The following is an 18,423-nucleotide window of genomic DNA, read 5'->3' on the forward strand; positions in this document are numbered from 1 at the left end:
GAAATTGAATAGTAATAATACTATAGAGAAGTGGCAAAAACCCCAAAAAGGTGGTCTAAAGTTGGCCAAATTAAAGATGTTTAAGAAGAAGACAAAGGCATTTGAATCCTAGAAGAATAAATGCTCACTTTTGTTATCATGTAGAGCAGAAAATCCCGGTTTGGGGGACCATGCTTTTATTTTACCCAAGTCACCATTCATCAAATTCAGGGTCCTTTAAAGGGAAGAATCTGATAAGAACTTATAATATTTACATGATGAAATTTCGGCTTATTCGAGGGCCCTATAGTTAGTGGTAAGGGTCACGTTGTGCCGGTGGAAACCTGGGCTCAAATTCCAGCGGTCACAATTCTGCTACTCTTTTCGTTACCTTTTCAAATTTTTACATGCACTTGAGTTACCAAGGCTCTGACCAGTGATACCAGCCTCTTTCTTATAAATAAAAGAGAGACAGAGAGATCTAAACCATGTGTCTTTTATCAGGTTGGCCTAATGGCTTTTTTTATGCTTAGTTTGTAACCGTTGGAGCCCTCCGGAATGAGGCTTCTAACTTTGTTCTTAGAACATTAGTACAAGTACTTATCACTTGAACAAAATGCCAGAGTACATTTAGCTATTAGCCAGGCATGAGATATTGAAAAACCAGAAGTAATGGTTATAGTTTCTGCCTTCAGGCTTTTTCAGTTTCATTTTGGTTTTTGCTCTCCCAGCTTCTGCTTTAAAGCGCAAAGAAAAACGAAAATTGCCGAGTCCATCAGTTTCTTTGCAGATCTTGCAGAAAGGAACCTCTATCCACATGTGAAAAGTTCCTCCCTCTATTTTTCCATTTCTCCTTTTAGCTAGTCATATTCTTCATTACATGTGACTGATGCATGCATGTGATTAACCCATAATAAAGACAGATGATCCACGCCTATATAGTAAATTTTATGTACTATTTATTACAAATTATGCAGACAGCAATTAATAAATGAAGCCAAATTAAATAAGTATATTTAAGAAAACTTGTCAACCTCATAATATAAAATGAGAAAGTCTATATTATAAAAATGCTAAAGTGTTCGAATTTCTATTTAGAGATTAGTGAAAAATAAAATGATTGCGAAGAATTTTTACGAAATGGACACATTCTGGGGACATTGAAATCTCTAAGCTTCATCATGTGCCTTAATCAAATTTATACAAAATGATTTGTGGAGTGACAATTGTTTATGCGATTTTAACCGCTCTTCTGAAAAAAATTCAAGAAGCTAATTTGTTTTTATTTTCAGGAAAAAAAAAAAGAAAGGAAGAGTAATTCCGTCCATTATTACATCTTACTTTCCTATTATCAATGGTTTAATTTGTTCTTTGACAAAAACTGTTGTCATGTTAGGTCAAGTGGAAAGTAGCAAACCGACATTAATCATCAAATTATGACAAAGGAACGCCATGATATCACCTTGCATTAACCCATCTATCTAATCTAAAATTTATGTCAAAGTCTGCTTTTTTGCACTTTGCCCCCACCTACCTTCCTAACTACTAGAATTAAGCAGCCCCATCTCATCATGTGCAAACTAATCCCATTGATTTTGGATAAGATTACCATAATATGCTTCATCAACAAGCGACTAAACATTTTTAAGATTTGGTCACTTTAACCATTTAGTCACCCTTTTGCTCTTTCTTTCTTGTTTTTTGATCTTTGATAAGATGTAGAATCATTAATCTCATAATTACTTAAGTACAATTTTTAACCGATGAAAGTGAAAACTCTTTTTAATTCTAAAATTCTGACAAACTTAAAGTTTTGAAAAATATTTACTTTAGTAAATATGTACTTCAGTATCATTTAAAGTAATTTATGATATATTTGAGATTTAATTTAATTATTTTATATAATTATTTGCAAAAAATAAATCACAATAATTTTTTATATTAAAAAATTCATTATCCTAAAATGATAGTGTTTTTTCAATCTTAACAATTCGTGTTAATTTAACTATTGTGGGAATTTCTACAAATAAAAGCAAGCCCGCCGGCCTAAAGCGGTCACAGCTGGCGCGGCGTGTTTACTTGGAAAAAGAGGAGGGGGCGGGGGGCGGTTGAGAAATCATCGAATTTGTCGTTGAAACATTCACGATTGGGTTGAATTGGATGGAGTGATGATTGAAGAAAAAGCAAAGGTAAAGGCGAATGCGTTCAAAGAATAAGCATCTCTTCCACGTTTTTATCAATGTGAAACCAACTTTAGCCATCGGTTGGGAAAGCTTTCAGCTCCAAGCTGGCTCACAAAAAAAAAAAAATCGAAAATGTCAACAAGTGCTATACCAATAAGAATTATTGATAGAAAACAAAATTTTGGATCTTAACTCAATGAAAATTCTTTCTTTGTACTCTAGTAATAGTTAAAACCCCTTATCAAATAAACCAAATACTTAAATTACAAATAGTATTACGCTAGAAGTACATTTGTTAATTCGTTCAAAAAAATTAAATTTAAATAAAATTTAAAAATATTTTGATTGTATTGTTAAAAAATATATAATTTTGTTAAAAATTAAAAAATTTGAAGATATGAAAGGTAAATTAAATAGTTAAGCATATGAATACAATGTCAAGGAAAAAAAATTTCAAAAAACTGACAGAAAAATGGAAAAGATTTTACTATATTTATTTTTTTTTTCTTTTTTTTTTTCAATGAAAAGTAACAGGTTACAATAATTAATTGGTGATATATCCAACCATTCCTTGAAAAAAAAATAATTTTATCAAATTCTAAGCCTAAAAAAGAATGATCTCAATATAGTAACTTTCTTTTTCATTTTATAGCATTAGTAAACAAGATAGAGTCTTTTTCTTTCCCCAAAATTGAGGAAATTGGAGAGAACAGTGTAGTTTAAGGTTTGTGCGTGGCGAAAGCTCAAGCCAGCCAAGCTGCAAATTATCTGAAAAGAAAAAAAAAAAAGGCTTAAGATTGTTTGTACATGAAGAGAGAGAAGAGATTATATTGATATTTTCCTAAAACCCCAAAAAACCAAAAACTATACGCAGCGGTCGTTTATGTCTCAGTCAAGGGAAATCCCGTGTGGGGGTCACGCCCCTGCCCCTTTCCTTTACATGCTCTCTCTATATATTCTCTTCTCTCTCTTGTACCTTTGATCGGACCAGAAATTCAGATCAGATCACTTCTCTTTGTTTTGGATAAGAATTTTGCATAAAGGCCCAACTTCTGTTTTTGGGGTAGACAAATGAAGAGGCTTTCTTTTTCTTTTTTACAGTAGGATGTGAATTTGGAGTTGGTTTAGAGGTTGAAGAAAAGGGTAGGAAAAAAGTTGGTTTTTTTTTTTTTTTCTGGAAGAAACGGAGGTGAAAGTTTTAAATTTTACAGAGGAATGATTTGAAAGTTGGTGAATTTGCTGTTTGCTGATAGATTAAAGAAAAGGGGTAGCAAAAAAAGTTGGGTTTTTCTAATATTCTTTATAGGAAAAAAGTGAAGAAGCTGATTAAAAAAAGATCAAAGCAAAGAAGTGGAAGCGGCAAGTAAGAATTGATTCCAAGCCCCTTTTTTCTTTTTCTTTTTGGTTAAATTTAATTTTTTTTATGGTGATTTTGGTTTTCTGGGAATTTCACAGAGGAATGGCGAGGCTTGTGGAGCCACCGAATGGGGTGAGGCCAACAGGGAAGCATTACTATTCAATGTGGCAAACCCTTTTCGAGATTGACACAAAGTATGTTCCAATCAAGGCTATAGGGAGAGGAGCATACGGTGTTGTTTGCTCATCTATCAACAGCGAAACCAATGAGAAAGTGGCTATAAAGAAGATCAACAATGTGTTTGAGAATCGTGTTGATGCGTTGAGAACTTTGAGGGAGTTGAAACTTCTCAGACACATTCGACATGAGAATGTGATTGCTTTGAAAGATGTTATGATGCCAACTCAGAGAACCAGTTTTAAGGATGTTTATTTGGTTTATGAGCTTATGGACACAGATTTGCATCAGATTATCAAGTCTTCTCAGCCGCTTTCTAATGATCATTGCAAGTATTTTATTTTTCAGGTACTGTAAAATAACCCTTTGCCTTTTCTTTTCTTTTCTGTTCACTGCTTTGATTGCTACTAAGGATGTGATTTGCTTATTTTTATTGTTTTGCAATGAGAATTGTTGATATATTTTCGTGCATCATAATGTGTGACGTTTTGTTGATGTCATGATGTCAGATGTAACAGATAAATTTCTATGTCCTGTTCTGAAGTTTTCCCTTCGCTTTCCAATTGTCCTGGATTATCAGAAACGATTTTGTTGAAAGAAGTTATATATGGTAATTTGGTTCTTATAAACATTCACTAATTCTAGATGGTAATCTTGGTATTAGATGCATGCTGAGTATTAATGAATTTGCTTTGTTGTTTTAAAGTACTTACCAAAGGTCATTAGCCTTGTTACCATTTTATTGTTTGATGATTTCACCTTTTTGGTGGGGGCCTTTACATAGCAAAATGTCTACTTAGCATTAATAGCTGTCCTTTGATATTTAATTTCTGTGCGTTCTTCGGTTTGGGGGCTTTTATGAGTTTCCTGCTCATCAGGTCCCAAATTGCATTTAGTTCAGCAGAAAAATAGGTTGATGAGTTATGAGGCTCAGTGTAAGTAACAACTTGTACCGGTGGAAACTTATTAGTAGTTCATTATGGTACAAGCTGATGACATAATGACAATCAAGCAACAGTTTAAGGAATACAGATGCATTCATTGAAGGAGAATTGTTCAGTTAGCATTGTTCACAATGATAAAGGCCAGAATGGTATACCGTGTTCATTTCATTTAGCAAGGGTCTTTTCTGATTCAATTTGTTCTGCTTCCACCTCCTCTTCATTACGGCTCATTTGATTTGCTTTCTTTGGAAGATGGTAAAGAATAGTATATCGATCCTCTCTTACAGCTTTTTCTGGTTGTCAACATAATTGCTTCGTTAAATACTTATGGACTGATTTCTGTAATTGTCAAGCTGGTAGAGTCAGTATCTGGTAATAATAATGTAAAGTTAGAAAATTATAAGTTAGAAAATTACGTTGCTTCTTTGATAGCATATGTAATATGGCGAACTTCACAATCTCATGTAGAATATTACAAGTAAAATTTAAATTCTATTTCCATCTCAGGTTCTTCACGTATGCATTCTATGTCAAAGGCCTTTTCTGGTTCAGTCTATTTCCGCTTAGTCCTCTTTCCTTTTCCCTTCTCTCACGTTTCATTTGGTTTACCGGCTATTTTATTTGACAACTTAACTGCTTCAACAAATGCTAACGGAATGATTTTTCTATTTGGTTATCTGGACAGGATATGTATCTGGTAAAAGTAAAGTTAGAAATTATTTTGTTTATCAGCAAAACCAAAGAGATACAGAAACCTTCTTGACTGTCTTAAGCAGAATCTTACGAGTAATAGAAAACCTCTATGGCATTGCTATGCTTAAGAAAACTTGTCTCCGAATAAAGTTGTAACAAGTGTCTAACTTCTTTCTTCTGTGAAGTATTTGTCAGCTTGTAACTAACCTTTAATATATATTTTAGTTACTACGAGGGCTGAAATACCTCCACTCAGCAAACATCCTTCACCGAGACTTAAAGCCTGGGAACCTTCTTGTCAATGCTAACTGTGACCTGAAGATATGTGATTTTGGGCTGGCCCGAACCAGCAGAGGCAATAAACAGTTCATGACAGAGTACGTTGTCACCCGCTGGTACCGTGCACCTGAGCTCCTACTCTGTTGTGATAATTATGGAACCTCCATTGATGTTTGGTCGGTAGGATGCATCTTTGCAGAGATTCTTGGTCGCAAACCTATCTTTCCTGGAACAGAATGCTTTAACCAGCTTAACCTAATTATCAATGTCCTTGGAAGCCAGCAAGAGGCTGATCTTCAGTTTATTGATAATCCCAAAGCCAGAAGGTATATGAGGTCACTTCCTTACACTAGGGGCACCCATTTTTCCCATTTATACCCTCAAGCTGATCCATTAGCTATAGATTTGTTGCAAAGGATGCTTATTTTCGACCCATCTAAGAGAATTACCGTCACCGAGGCACTCCTACATCCTTACATGTCAGGTCTATATGATCCAAGGTTCAATCCACCTGCACAAGTCCCAATTGATCTTGACATAGATGAGAACATGGGAGCACAGATGATTAGGGAGATGATGTGGACTGAGATGCTTCACTACCACCCTGAGGGTGCATCTGCAAATGCTTAAATGACATTGTTTTAGCTATGCTTGGTTCTGTTGCTTTGTTATGATTTGCTTTCAGAACCAGTATTATTGTTTGACCTAGAAGATCACTATTGAGAATTCTGCCTAGGAAGTTGGAACTTAGCAATTGTACCAAGATTTTGTTTTAACATCTTGTTTAATAGTTTGGCTTCTTCGTAGCAGACTTTGGCTCGTGTAACTTGTAAATATTTATGGTATTATTTTTAATCTAGAGGTCTTCTCATTCTGTTAATGCTGAGCTGACCTCTATATAATCTTGTTAAATAAAAAACAATAGAGAATACAATAAGGAAGAAATTTGGCTGTTATTGTAGCTTGTGATAGAATATTCACCATTTACTCTTCTTTTTTCATGCTGTGGCATTTTTTACTTTTCCCTGTTGAGGCATTTAGGCGTAATCAAGGTCAACTTATCTTTAATCCTGGTTAGTCAAAACCATAGTTGTAGCTTCAAGGTTCCTACAAGATATCAACTTAAAGCATGACCTGCGCCCACTTTCACTCCCTTTTTTGTCTTTGTTTTTTTCTGTGCCAACCACTTTATACTCATTTTAGTTGCAAGTCCAGCTCTGATCTAATTTTATTTCATATATTAACCAAAAAGTAAAAAAAATAATGTTTGCACTATGCAGCAACTAGGAATCTTCCATGGCATATACATGCATTAGGGGTATAAACTCTCTCTGTCAAAAGCCTTCTCTTTCAGTTGCTGATGAGGCCGTCTACTTTTGTTTTTATAATTAATACCAGTTAATAATGCTTATTGCCCACTGACAAATCAAAGAGAAATTTGGTTAGTCCGAACCAGCCAGCCAGCCAGCCAGCCAGCGAACAATTTCAACATTGTCAAAAGAAACCAACGAGTTCTTGTACATGAATATCCGGATATCGTTGGATTCCATAGTAATATAATAACAGTTTCTTGTGGCTTTCTATGATATTGCTGCATTGCTGTTTGTTTTTCTTCAGAAATTCCACGTGACAACTATGTACGTTTGTTTGTTTTTTTTTTCTAATAAAAAGGTCATGCAGATAAAAAAAAAAGTTGTGAGCATTGGATTTGAATTTTAAATTTATTAAATGTTATTTTTATATTTAAAAATAATTATATGAATAAATTTAATTAAAATTTGAATTCACAACTCTATGTCCGTTTTGAATCACAATGTTTGTCATAAATATATGATCTAGGAGCAATATTTGTTTCTTTTGGGATGATGCAAGATTTTACCATGGAAGATGAAGAATCATAGGAAACTTCGCACCTTCCTCAGTTCTAAATGATCTGGTGAATATTGCATTGATATATATATATATATATATATATAATAATGTCAAAGTAGTAAAAAAGATTAGTAAAGGGAATCTTAAATATAAAAATGACTAAGGAAAGAATAACCAGCTCCTGGGGCTTTACAAGAGCTAGATGCTTTTATATTGTTCAAATATTTTATCAAATCCATTCTGACAAATCAAAATTTATTGGAAAAATGTTGGTATATTTTTACTTCCAAGTTCAATTCTGAAACAAATATCATTACATTACTATTAAGTTTATGAAAATTTATTTAATACACCAGAAGCGAAGTTTAAAATTTTCATCAGTGATGTATTTTACAGCATAACATTGATCCTTTTTTTTGGACATTTTGGGGTAAAACGCTAGGCTATCATGAAAATGCAATGCAATTACCAATGATGGAAGACAAGCAGAGAGAGAGAGGAAGTTTGAACAACAAAGTTGTTGCTTTTAAGATCAAGAAGCTGAATAAAATATTTTGGCAGGCAGAAGAGACGGCCGCTCCCTTGTTCTATGTATTGTATATATGAAAATTGGAAAGCAGCATGTGAAACTTGTTTCTGTCCTAACTGTAAAGCAAAAGACATGTAACAGTATTTGAGAATGGATTGCCCCGCCAGCCATTAGCAATTTGCCAATTCCCCCTGATCTTTTGCATGAATGATTTTTGTGTCTATTGAATTTCCTGGCAGCTTATTATTAGCTTACTGATAAAAATGACAAAAAATAATTTGGAAGGAAAAAGAAGGAAACAAGAAAAGGATTGGCGAGGAAATTCATGTGAAACGTTTCAAACTATCATCCTTATTCTATGCAGAAACTAACAGATCAGAAAGATAAAGCTTTTAATTTCCTTTTCTTGATTAATGGAAGTGGATGGTGATTTTTAATGGAGGGTTTGATTTCCCTGTTGCTTAATTATTGGGTTAGGAATTAGGAATATGTGAAGGGATAGTAGTCATCTCCAAACCTAAACTATGGGAAAACAGCCATGGCCCATGAACTTGAATCCTAAGAATAATTATGGCAACCATAAAATGCAAAGGAAAGTCACTGGAATTTCTCATGTAATTTAATCTTAAGCGCTTCTCCAAATGACTCAGTATGTCCATATCCTTTACCCTATATCTTCCAATAGTCAAAATGATTTTGAACTCCAGATTGAATGAAATAATTTTATAGGCTTCATTAACTCCTTGTTAATTGATATAAAACAGATTATTGGAAGATATATTTGTTGTGGTTTCTGCCCTTTTTTTTTTCTATAAAAAACAGACTCAACGTCCAAAAGATTGCCAAAAGCCCAAAACCTTACCTAGCCATGAGGTTGTGTCCCCTCCTCTTGCCTGGTGTAGTGGCCTCTGGAACTACATTTTTTATTGGGGCCAATCTTCGGGAAACTGACATGAATGCATGTCATTTGTACGGCTTATATTACGCTAGACTCCTTCAAGAACAGTGACATTTCCGCCCCTGGAGACCTTATTTGTGAACCATTTGCTTGAATTACCTACCGAGTTAGAATTTAAAGTGAATCATTCCATACAAAAGAACAGAACGTGTATGCACGATAGCTTCTAATTTCATTGGTGACTTCAACATTAAGCAACCATGATTGAAGATTTGCTACAATTGCTGCCAGACTAGCAAGAAAACGACTGTCTTAAACCGATAAAAGTAGGAAAACCGACATTACATTACCGTAGCAGTTTATTTTTCCAGTGGGTAGCTAACTGTTACTGCAAGCTTGCCAATTTCAATCTTGCGCGTACTAATTCTTGTACAAAGACCCTACTTTCAACTTTCTACTAGACGCATTAAACTATTTAATTTCCCCGCAATTTTTTAATGCAAAACTGCAACGGTTCTCCATTTGTTTATGTGTTTCCAATGGGCATTTCCGGTTTATAAAGTCCACCAAAAAAATCCTTCATCATCCTCTTTGCTTTCTCATCTTCTTACCTGTAGCTTTCCAAAGCCTTTCCTGTAGATATCTTCCATAGCTTTCTCAGGTTTATCTTGCATACTCAAGATTCAAGAGTCGCTTTGTTTCTCTCTTTTGTCTGGCTAGCAAATTAATCTTTTTGATGCTCATCAACATCTTGTTATTGATGTTTGAAACTCATGTCTGCTGTACTCAGTGAAATCCTTCTTTCTGGTTTTACGATCAACTCTACTCTTAGGCGTAGGACCCATCTGGTTCAATCTTTCTCAGTTGTTTTCCTTTATTGGTTCTACGTGTTTTCATGAACTATCTCTTTTTTCTGTAATCCCATAACCAGTCCTTATTTTCTTTAGTTTTTCTTAACCATTTTTCATTGAAAAAAAAAAAGAAACCCATATCTGATTTCTTTTCGAATAATAAATTCTGGGTCCTGTGCTATTCTTTTTTCCAAGCATAGTCCCCTTATTATTTCGGTTGTTTTGTTATATAATTGTTGATGTTATGGCTACTTCAAGCACCGGAGCATCTTCAGCTTCAAGCGCGCTGAGAAGCTTAAGTTCCGAGGAGGATTTTCAGCAGATTTTGGATGAAAGGAAGCGCAAGAGAATGCAATCCAACAGGGAATCTGCACGTCGATCTCGGATGCGTAAACAGAAGCACCTTGATGACCTGATGGGGCAAGTTTCTCAGCTCAAAAATGACAACAACCAGATCCTGGCAAGCATGAACATCACCACACAGCTTTACTTGAACCTTGAGACTGAGAACTCGATTCTTAGAGCTCAAATGACTGAGCTCAGTACCAGGCTTCAATCTCTAAATGAAATCATTGATCTTATAAAGTCATGCAATGGGGCTTTTGAAAATGACAACAACTTTGATCAGGTTGCCCATTCTCATCATCAGATCAATGATGATACTTTCATGAATCCATGGAATCCTTTCACTGTCATTCAACCCGTCATGGCTTCTGCTGACATGATTATGTACTGATCTCCTGGTTTGGTGGTTGTTGATTAATGTTGGTTTTTTTTTTTTTTTTTTTTTACTGGTGTTTTTAGATGGAGTTGTGAACTCGTGATCTTTTTTTTTTTTTTTTTTCTTGTTTTACTTTTATTATTTAGGTTATAACTAAGGCATAAGGTTTGTCTAATGAAGGGATGCATGGATATTTGTAATAACCAGAGAGAAAGTTGGCAATGGCATTAGCATTGGCATACTGGACTGTACATTGTTGAATAGTTGCAAACCCCTTTTGGTTTTTAATTAATTTATTGGTAATTATACAATAATATGCTGGAAAGCCTGATTAATTATACAATGAACTATATTAATGAGTATAATAAGATGGGACAAAAGAATTATTTAAAAATATAATACTAACATTATTGTCATATATGTATGGTATCATCTTTTGGATTTCATGGTTGGAAAAATCTTGGTAAGTCTCTAACATATTATTTTCACACACGGTGGGTATCAAGGAGAAAAGTGTACTTATTTTCAATCTTTTTTATGTAAAAAAATGAAATTAAAAAAATGCTAATCACACAAATTAAGTTTTTTTTTTTAAATAATAATAAAAATCCATGATTGATCAAGTTAAACTTGGCTTTGGAAAAACTAATTAATAATTCCTCTCTTTTCAAGTGTATTTTATTTAATAGATTAATAATTATTTATTAAATATGCAAATTATTTTTTATCTACTATCTTTTTTGTTAAAAAAAAAAAAAAGTGAATTTCAAAATTATATATTGCTGTAATTAATGATTAATGGAGGAGGAATTTAAAACGTGCGAATCTATATTTTGACCGCAACCATCCTTTGTCACCGAACTAAAATCTTTTATGTACCATTATGTATTCTTATAAAATTTATTAATTTTATTATAAAGTCCTTTCAATGAAAATTTTGTTAAGTCAAACTTTAATTGGCCTTCAATCTTAAGTCCGACATGAAGTTGTATCGTTCAAGTTACTATCATGATTTTTCCAAAGCAATCCACATGTTCTTTTGAGCTTACCATGGTATTGCGTATACACTCTTTTTTTTTTTTTTTTTTCTCTGTAGACAATCAGTCAATTACGACTCTATTTGATTAATTATTAGTATTTGATTTTCGTTTTATGCTTTCTACGATAAAGATTTTAAACTTCACAAATATAATTTATTAGAGCGTATTCGTCACGTATTTTATTAAGATATGCATTTAAAAAAATTTTATAATAATTATATTTTTAATTTAATTTGTGAAGTTTAAAATTTTAATGTTAATATATAAAATAATAATATGTTTGTTATTTTTTTTGTTTTCAATAAAAAACTAAAAATGCAATTACAAATATATTTTTAATGGATTTCTAGTAAACCTCTTGAATTTGTATTCACAAACAGACAATTAGTCAATTAAATATAATATTAAACCAATAACCATGACAACTAACTATAATAATATGGTAAAATCAAAGGAATTGTCCTCTCTCACCTATCTCTCATCCTCAGGTTTGGTTTCATTAACCTGTAATCCATGATTGGCCAAAAATAAATTATTTATTTACCCAAAAAGAAGAATAAATTAAACAAACATTCCTCAACTATTACATATGAACCAATCTCTTAATCATTGAACCTCCAAATTTCTGAGAAAATTGATACAAGTAAAGCCAGGAGACACGTATATGTCACATTTTAGTCACAGATTTAATGATGTTTTGTGATTGCAATTTTCTTATCCTCACTTTTTTTTTTTTTTTAAGTCAATGAGACAAAACAATTTGCAAATACTAATTAAATCAGTAAATTAATAATGAAAAATAACATTCTATTTGTAGGGTAATGTTTGTTTTAATTCGAAAATTTTATAATTTTATTTTATAAAATTCATTTTATAAATATAAATATATATTATAGCGGATTTTTATGATATCTTGACTTGCAATTATTAATATTATATTAACTTAATCAATATCATTATTTCACATCCATAAGAAAGGGAATGCTCTATAAACGCTCCCTTGTCCAAGTAATAATATCTAAAAAAATATGTAAATGTTTTATAGAAAAAGAATTAACTAATAAAACTAAAAAAAGATTAGGATATATAAAAGTATTAAAATATACAATTTTGGGCAGTACATATTTGGCAAAGCTGCCCTACTGCCCATGGTAGAGTGTAAACCATATGGAAAGGGCAATTAATCTTGTGTCATTAATTATATATGTATATAAAAAAAATGAAGGGTTAAAAAAGGGAGTGGACAAAGTTAGGTATTAAAGTAGACAAAATCCATGTCATCTCTCCACCACAAACCAAACAACTAGTCAGGCTTAGAAATGTAATTAGTTAATTAATTAATTAATTAATTACTTATAAAATTATAGTTAACCTTTTCTATAGAAATTAGATGATGTTGGCAAAGCATATAAAGCTCCATGCTCATGCATTTGGATCTAATTGCATGTTAATTATAATCAAGAGAAAGCAATTTATATATATATATATATTATATATATAAAAGCATGTGTTCAATGACAGAAAACAAAGTGGTTTAATTTCTTAATCAGGTTTAGTGGAGTTTAATTTTCATTGAATTGATTATGACACTGTGGTAATGAACTTTTCTTAAATAAAAATTTTGGTATTTAATGCTTTTTTTGTTTCCAGTTTCTTTATTAAGTAAAGTTGAAACAAGAGGAGCAAATTAAGAATTTGGGGAAAAAATTATAAGAAGAAAATTTGAAAGTTCAAATATGATGTTTCAAAATTAAATTTTTTGAAAAAAGTTATACCAAAAACTAAAAGTTTGTAGAAGAATTCAATGTATTATTTTGAAATAATAAAAATAAAATTATTTAATTACAATATTTTAAAACTTTTTATAAAAAAAATCGTAAGTTAAGAATATGAAAAAAAAAATTACAGGTGATAAGATTTAAAATTTAAAATTATTGGATACTACATCTTAAAAATAATTATATAAACTAATTGATTTAAACCTTAATTCATATTTTGAATTTTATAACACTTGTTGAAAATCTTTATTTCAAAATTATTATTATTATTACAAAATAGTTTCCTAAAAAAATTAAATTTAGGCCTAAAGTGTAAGGAAATATGGACCAAAAGTTATCTACTGGGCTATGCCCCACTGGTCCTTGATCAGAAATACCCAATTGAGTGGGCTCTTAGCCGGATAAGGGTATTTCAGGAAATAAACAGAACAATCGCTTTTCAAATTTAAGCGCATAATAACACCGACTTAACCGAACAGTCGGAACACTTTAAGGGAAACCCAGAAAAGGTAAAAAATGTCAAACCTTGAAAACCCTAAAAAATGGCGGTTCACTTGGGAAGCACAGTCTCGTACTCCAAACCTCCGTTTATTCCTCTTCGATTCTCAAACAAAACCTCCGATTCAATGCAAGAACCTCAAAGTTCAACTCAATCTCTCTCGATCTCAATTTCTTGTTTCGTGGCTCAAAGAGGAAAATAAGGTAGAAGTGTCTGTTAGGGTTCCGATTCCTAGAGTTTTTATCGATTCTGTATATCCGGTGATTTTTTGAGCTTTGGATGATTACATTGAGGTAAATCTCGTTTTGCTTCTTCCTGTTGATCATCCTATCGTTTCCAGCTTTGATTCGGTGTTCAATTCGTCTGAGAATGGCGATGATGCGATCGCATTGGATGAAGCAAAGCCAATCGTAATGGATACTGGTTAGTTGAAAACTATCCATCTTTTTTCCTTTTTCAAAATTTGCGCTTGGCTTTTCAGTTCGAGTTTTAAGTTAAACTTAATTGTTATTTTTTAGTATTTAACTTTTTATTCTGGAAGTAAACAAATGCAAAAAGGTTGTATTTTGAATAACAAAATATGAAATTTTTTAATAGCAAAATGCAAAAATGTTGATTTTCATTTAATAATTTATATTAATGCAAAAATTATGTACGGGCATGACTTATATTTCAAGTAAAGTAGATTTTGGTTATTGAGTTTTAAATATAATTCAATTCAGATTTGTTAATTTAAAAGTAGACATATCGCCTCAACACTTTTCATTTAATAGCACACTAAGATTTTTTTGTCAGTTAATTCGATTAAAAGATTCATTAAAAGATTATTTTACCACTAAAAAAATCAATATACTCAAATACTCACATAAAATAATTATTTGTAATAATAATTTTTTTCCTAAAATATATAAAAAAATTTTAGTGCACTGTACTCACATAAAATAATTATTTATAATAATTTTTTTAAAAAAATATAAAATAATATATAAAAAAAACTCCATAATTTTTTTATATATTATTAATATATTTTAAGAAAAAAATTATTATTACAAATAATTATTATACATGAGTATTTACTTATTATATGTTGCATGTTTTAATTATAACATTTGTTCTTATTATAATTCACAATTATAAATAACATTTTTTTTCAACCAAATATTTTTTCTTATTATATGTTACATGTTCTTATTATAACATTTATTTTATTATAATTTTGAAATTTGTTTTTATATATTTTACCTAAAAATCATATATATATTATTAATATATTTATATATTTTAAGAAAAAATTATTATTATAAATAATTATTTTATGTGAGTATTTGAAGATACTGATTTTTTAGAGGTAAAATAATCTTTTAATGGAGTTAATTAACAGAAAGATTTTAGTGTCCTATTAATTGAAATATTTTGGGGCGGAAGGTACTAATGAACTTGAGTTGAATTGTACTTAAAACTCAAGGATATGGATATATTTTACTCTTATATTTTTGTTTTTTTTTCTCATTTCTGATGGAAACCAAATAGAGGCTTAAATTATCTTATTCTATGCTTGATTTGTTCTTTCTTTTTTTGGGGATTAGATTTGAATAGTCTGTCGTCAGTGGAAGGAGTACACTTCTATTGCAGAAATTGCTCAACTAGGCTGACGAAAGTCCTCTTAGGTACGTCAAGTGTTTACATTTCATTGTGCTCATTAGTATTAGCTGCAAATATATGTACGGTTTGATATCCCTTTCCTTTTTTCCTTTTTCTCTCTATTTATATTGGGACTTTTGATTGATGTATGCAGAAAGTTCGTGGAAATGCCACTGATTGACTGATAGAGGTGGCTGATAATTGGTTTGGAGCTTTCTGTTGTCATTTGGGGTTATAAATAAGAAGCTGGTGACTAGATTTGCAAATTCCTATACATGTGCTAAGGGTTTATGCCTCCTGAATTTTACAGCCCTTCTTCTTAGCAAGGATGACCTGGTGGCATGTAAACTGTATAATGGAACTCAAGAATACCAACATGGACCAGATTAGCTAGTGACTATGGTTTGAGTGAAGATATGTTAAGTTCTCAAGACAGAACGAATGACTTATGTGGGAAGTTGAGCTCTATTAGTCTTAAGAATGATAGTGCTTCTACAAATGTACTAGTTACTAATGAGGAAGCCAATGGTCATGAAATTTTTTCTGCATTAACTGTATCGGATTTCTTTGAAACTGAGACATCAGTGCCGGGTTGTTGTGTTAATACAGCAGATCACATACGAAATCATGTTGATAAAGGTAGCTGACACAATGTTTCTGAAACATGTCCAGTGGACCAGAACAGTTCAAAGCTCTCAGCTAATCAGAAATTGTTCCTTATGGTTTTATTGGAAATGCTTTTATGGCTAAATCCCACAATCTCTAAATGGATATTGCCTGGACGGAATCTGTATGCCGAACTGTTTATTGCTTCTTGGAGCTTATCCTTTTGATAATGGTGGTGCATCCATAGATGGTGGAGTTCGACTCTTTAAATGCTACATTTCCACTTGTTCATCAGCTAGTGGATCAGGGGATTTATTCAGGTGAGCAGAAAACCACTTGGCAACTGTGCACAATTGCCATAAAGGTATTTTGTTCTGGTTTTTGCCTATATGACTTTCATTTTAGTGATTAGATAGCTTTACAAATGTTGCTTTATTTTGATTGATGAATGTTGAATTGTGACCTTAAGTTTGCTCATCCTGAACAGGAATATAGCTTGGAAAGAATGTTCACAAATCAGCTAGTGGAAAATGCGAAAGATGAATTATCATTTCGCACGTTGGTTAGAGATTTAAAAACCAGGTATCCCTTGTTGCAAATTGTTCTGTTAAATCCAAATTCTTGGTGTTTTTCTGGGGAATCTAGTTTGAACTACAGAATCTCAGTTAAGGTCAGTCTCAATTGAGCTCTTGATTTGTCTCCTTTTTCCTCGGTTAGCTAACAAAATAAGCTTGTTGATTGTCTGACCTGCTTAACAGATTAAATTAATTGTTTCATGTTTAGAAACTGTTGATGCTCTTTGTCTTATGTCCTGCATTTTTTACAAGAATTTGGTTCTCATTCTTCACTTAACAAGATTGAATCCTCTAATTTGTATTTTGTTTCCAGTGGTACATGCATTTGTAAATTAGGGGAAATTGAAACAAGAAAGAAACACAAAGCCAAAGCACACTTGATACTCTTGCATAATAGTGACAAATGAATAATAGTCCTGACTTGGCACTCATAAAACTTGTGAGCTTGAAGCATTAAACAAAAATAGCTGTTAGAATTGGATGGTCTGCTTTGACAAGATTCAGAAAAATATAATGTTTGGACATCTGGTGGAATTCAGTGGTTCCATTATTGTAATCTCTCATTCAATATCTGTTTCATTTCAATGTTCAAGATGGCTAAGTTTGTCAATAACTTGTGCATATATGCTATTTCCCCCTTCATCTATTTCAAGTTTTGTTTCAATCCACTAAAATTCTTTTCCTTATCCTGCAGGGTATGTGAAGATTGGATAACAAGGAATCTAGCTGATGTAGTTTGCATGTTTGCACGTCAAGTGGATGAGTTAATTCAATAGCTAGCATCAGCAAAAGATATACTTCAGCCTTCTTATAACTTTCTCCAGGGATTACCTCTTTCATCCATGCAGCGGTTGAGATGATTGCTTGTTTAATATCTTTGATGAATAGGATCCTAACTTGAGACCCCATAGATGTATTTTAACTCTGGCGAATACAAATGACGGAAAAATCAAGAGATTATAGTTATTATAACATTTCATTCTCACGGGCTACAGTTATTAATGCATCTCTCTTCCCATTCAAATGTTTTGATAGATGAGATTTAAATGACAATTTCGTATTAGCATCCGTTGTTCTCATAGAATATTGTTAGAATCAGTTCAAGGAACCTTGGAGCCTTGAAGAACTTTTACGGCAAATGGAAAGGAAAAACAGTCTTTTACGTGTTTTTTGGTTCTAGATCTCTCAGCCAGTGTATGTGGAGGAGAAATTGCTCTTCAGTGGTTTCTTTTAGTTGGCATATCCCTGTATGTATAACCTACTATGAAGCCGCAAAACAGAGGGAAAATCATAATGTTAGCCAGGATTCATCTTGTCATCCACTAAGAGCTCAGGGTAACACCAGTAAACAGGGAAGACTTTATGGGGACTTTACCTGATGATCATGGAGAAAAAATGCGAGGAACAGAAGTAGATTTCTTAACTGCAGTATTCTAATTGCAAGGTTTCGTTTTTCATTTTTACGGATGTGTAAGCATTTCGATACCCAACAACATTTTTGTTGCTTTAAGGTTTTGGTTCTGTTTTGGGTTTACCTTTTTCTTTTTTGCTCATAGCAGTAATGCAATGGCTTTGAGGGTTTTGTAGGGGAATGAGTTTTCTTCTTGAGAGGCAGGTACAATGGAAGAGTTACATTTAAATTCTTCCTATACAGCAAGACAGAAGTCCTTGCCACCAAGCAACGGAATGGTTGTGATATTCAGAAAGTTTGCAATTTTACCAGAAAACGAGTTTCTTCCTTCGAAGAACTAATTTCTTGTGGTCAAAGTTGTTTGATTTGCCATAATGAGATAAGATTCTA

The 18,423-nt window shown here is 32.3% G+C and overlaps 2 protein-coding genes and 1 pseudogene across 5 annotated transcripts; all 3 read left to right on the top strand.

The window, feature by feature from the left end:
* Positions 1-3,142: 3,142 nt before the first annotated feature.
* On the top strand, positions 3,143-6,471 carry LOC111291825 (mitogen-activated protein kinase 7-like). Its single transcript, XM_022883891.2, has 3 exons — positions 3,143-3,525; positions 3,618-4,044; positions 5,559-6,471. Exons 2-3 carry the CDS (start codon positions 3,622-3,624, stop codon positions 6,240-6,242), a joined length of 1,107 nt encoding a protein of 368 aa, XP_022739626.1. The 5' UTR covers positions 3,143-3,525; positions 3,618-3,621; the 3' UTR covers positions 6,243-6,471.
* A 1,455-nt stretch (positions 6,472-7,926) lies between these two features.
* Positions 7,927-10,947, top strand: LOC111292421 (bZIP transcription factor 44 pseudogene; annotated as a pseudogene). Its single transcript, XR_016345712.1, has one exon. The product of XR_016345712.1 is annotated as a bZIP transcription factor 44 pseudogene (transcript).
* Positions 10,948-13,764: 2,817 nt separating this feature from the next.
* Positions 13,765-18,156, top strand: LOC111293276 (uncharacterized). Of its 3 annotated transcripts, XM_089766678.1 has the most exons (6): positions 13,765-14,003; positions 14,141-14,223; positions 15,387-15,467; positions 15,596-16,411; positions 16,535-16,717; positions 17,317-18,156. In XM_089766678.1, exons 4-6 carry the CDS (start codon positions 16,295-16,297, stop codon positions 17,323-17,325), a joined length of 309 nt encoding a protein of 102 aa, XP_089622804.1. In that variant the 5' UTR covers positions 13,765-14,003; positions 14,141-14,223; positions 15,387-15,467; positions 15,596-16,294; the 3' UTR covers positions 17,326-18,156. The 3 variants fall into 3 exon arrangements, with proteins under 3 accessions (XP_089622804.1, XP_089622803.1, XP_089622805.1); XM_089766677.1 differs by having other exon boundaries at positions 13,765-14,223; XM_089766679.1 differs by having other exon boundaries at positions 13,766-14,223; positions 16,535-16,629.
* The last annotated feature ends 267 nt before the right edge of the window (positions 18,157-18,423 follow it).

The sequence above is a fragment of the Durio zibethinus genome, chromosome 10 (assembly GCF_047325235.1).
Source record: "Durio zibethinus cultivar Kanyao isolate XHJ-2024 chromosome 10, ASM4732523v1, whole genome shotgun sequence".
NCBI lineage: Eukaryota > Viridiplantae > Streptophyta > Magnoliopsida > Malvales > Malvaceae > Durio > Durio zibethinus.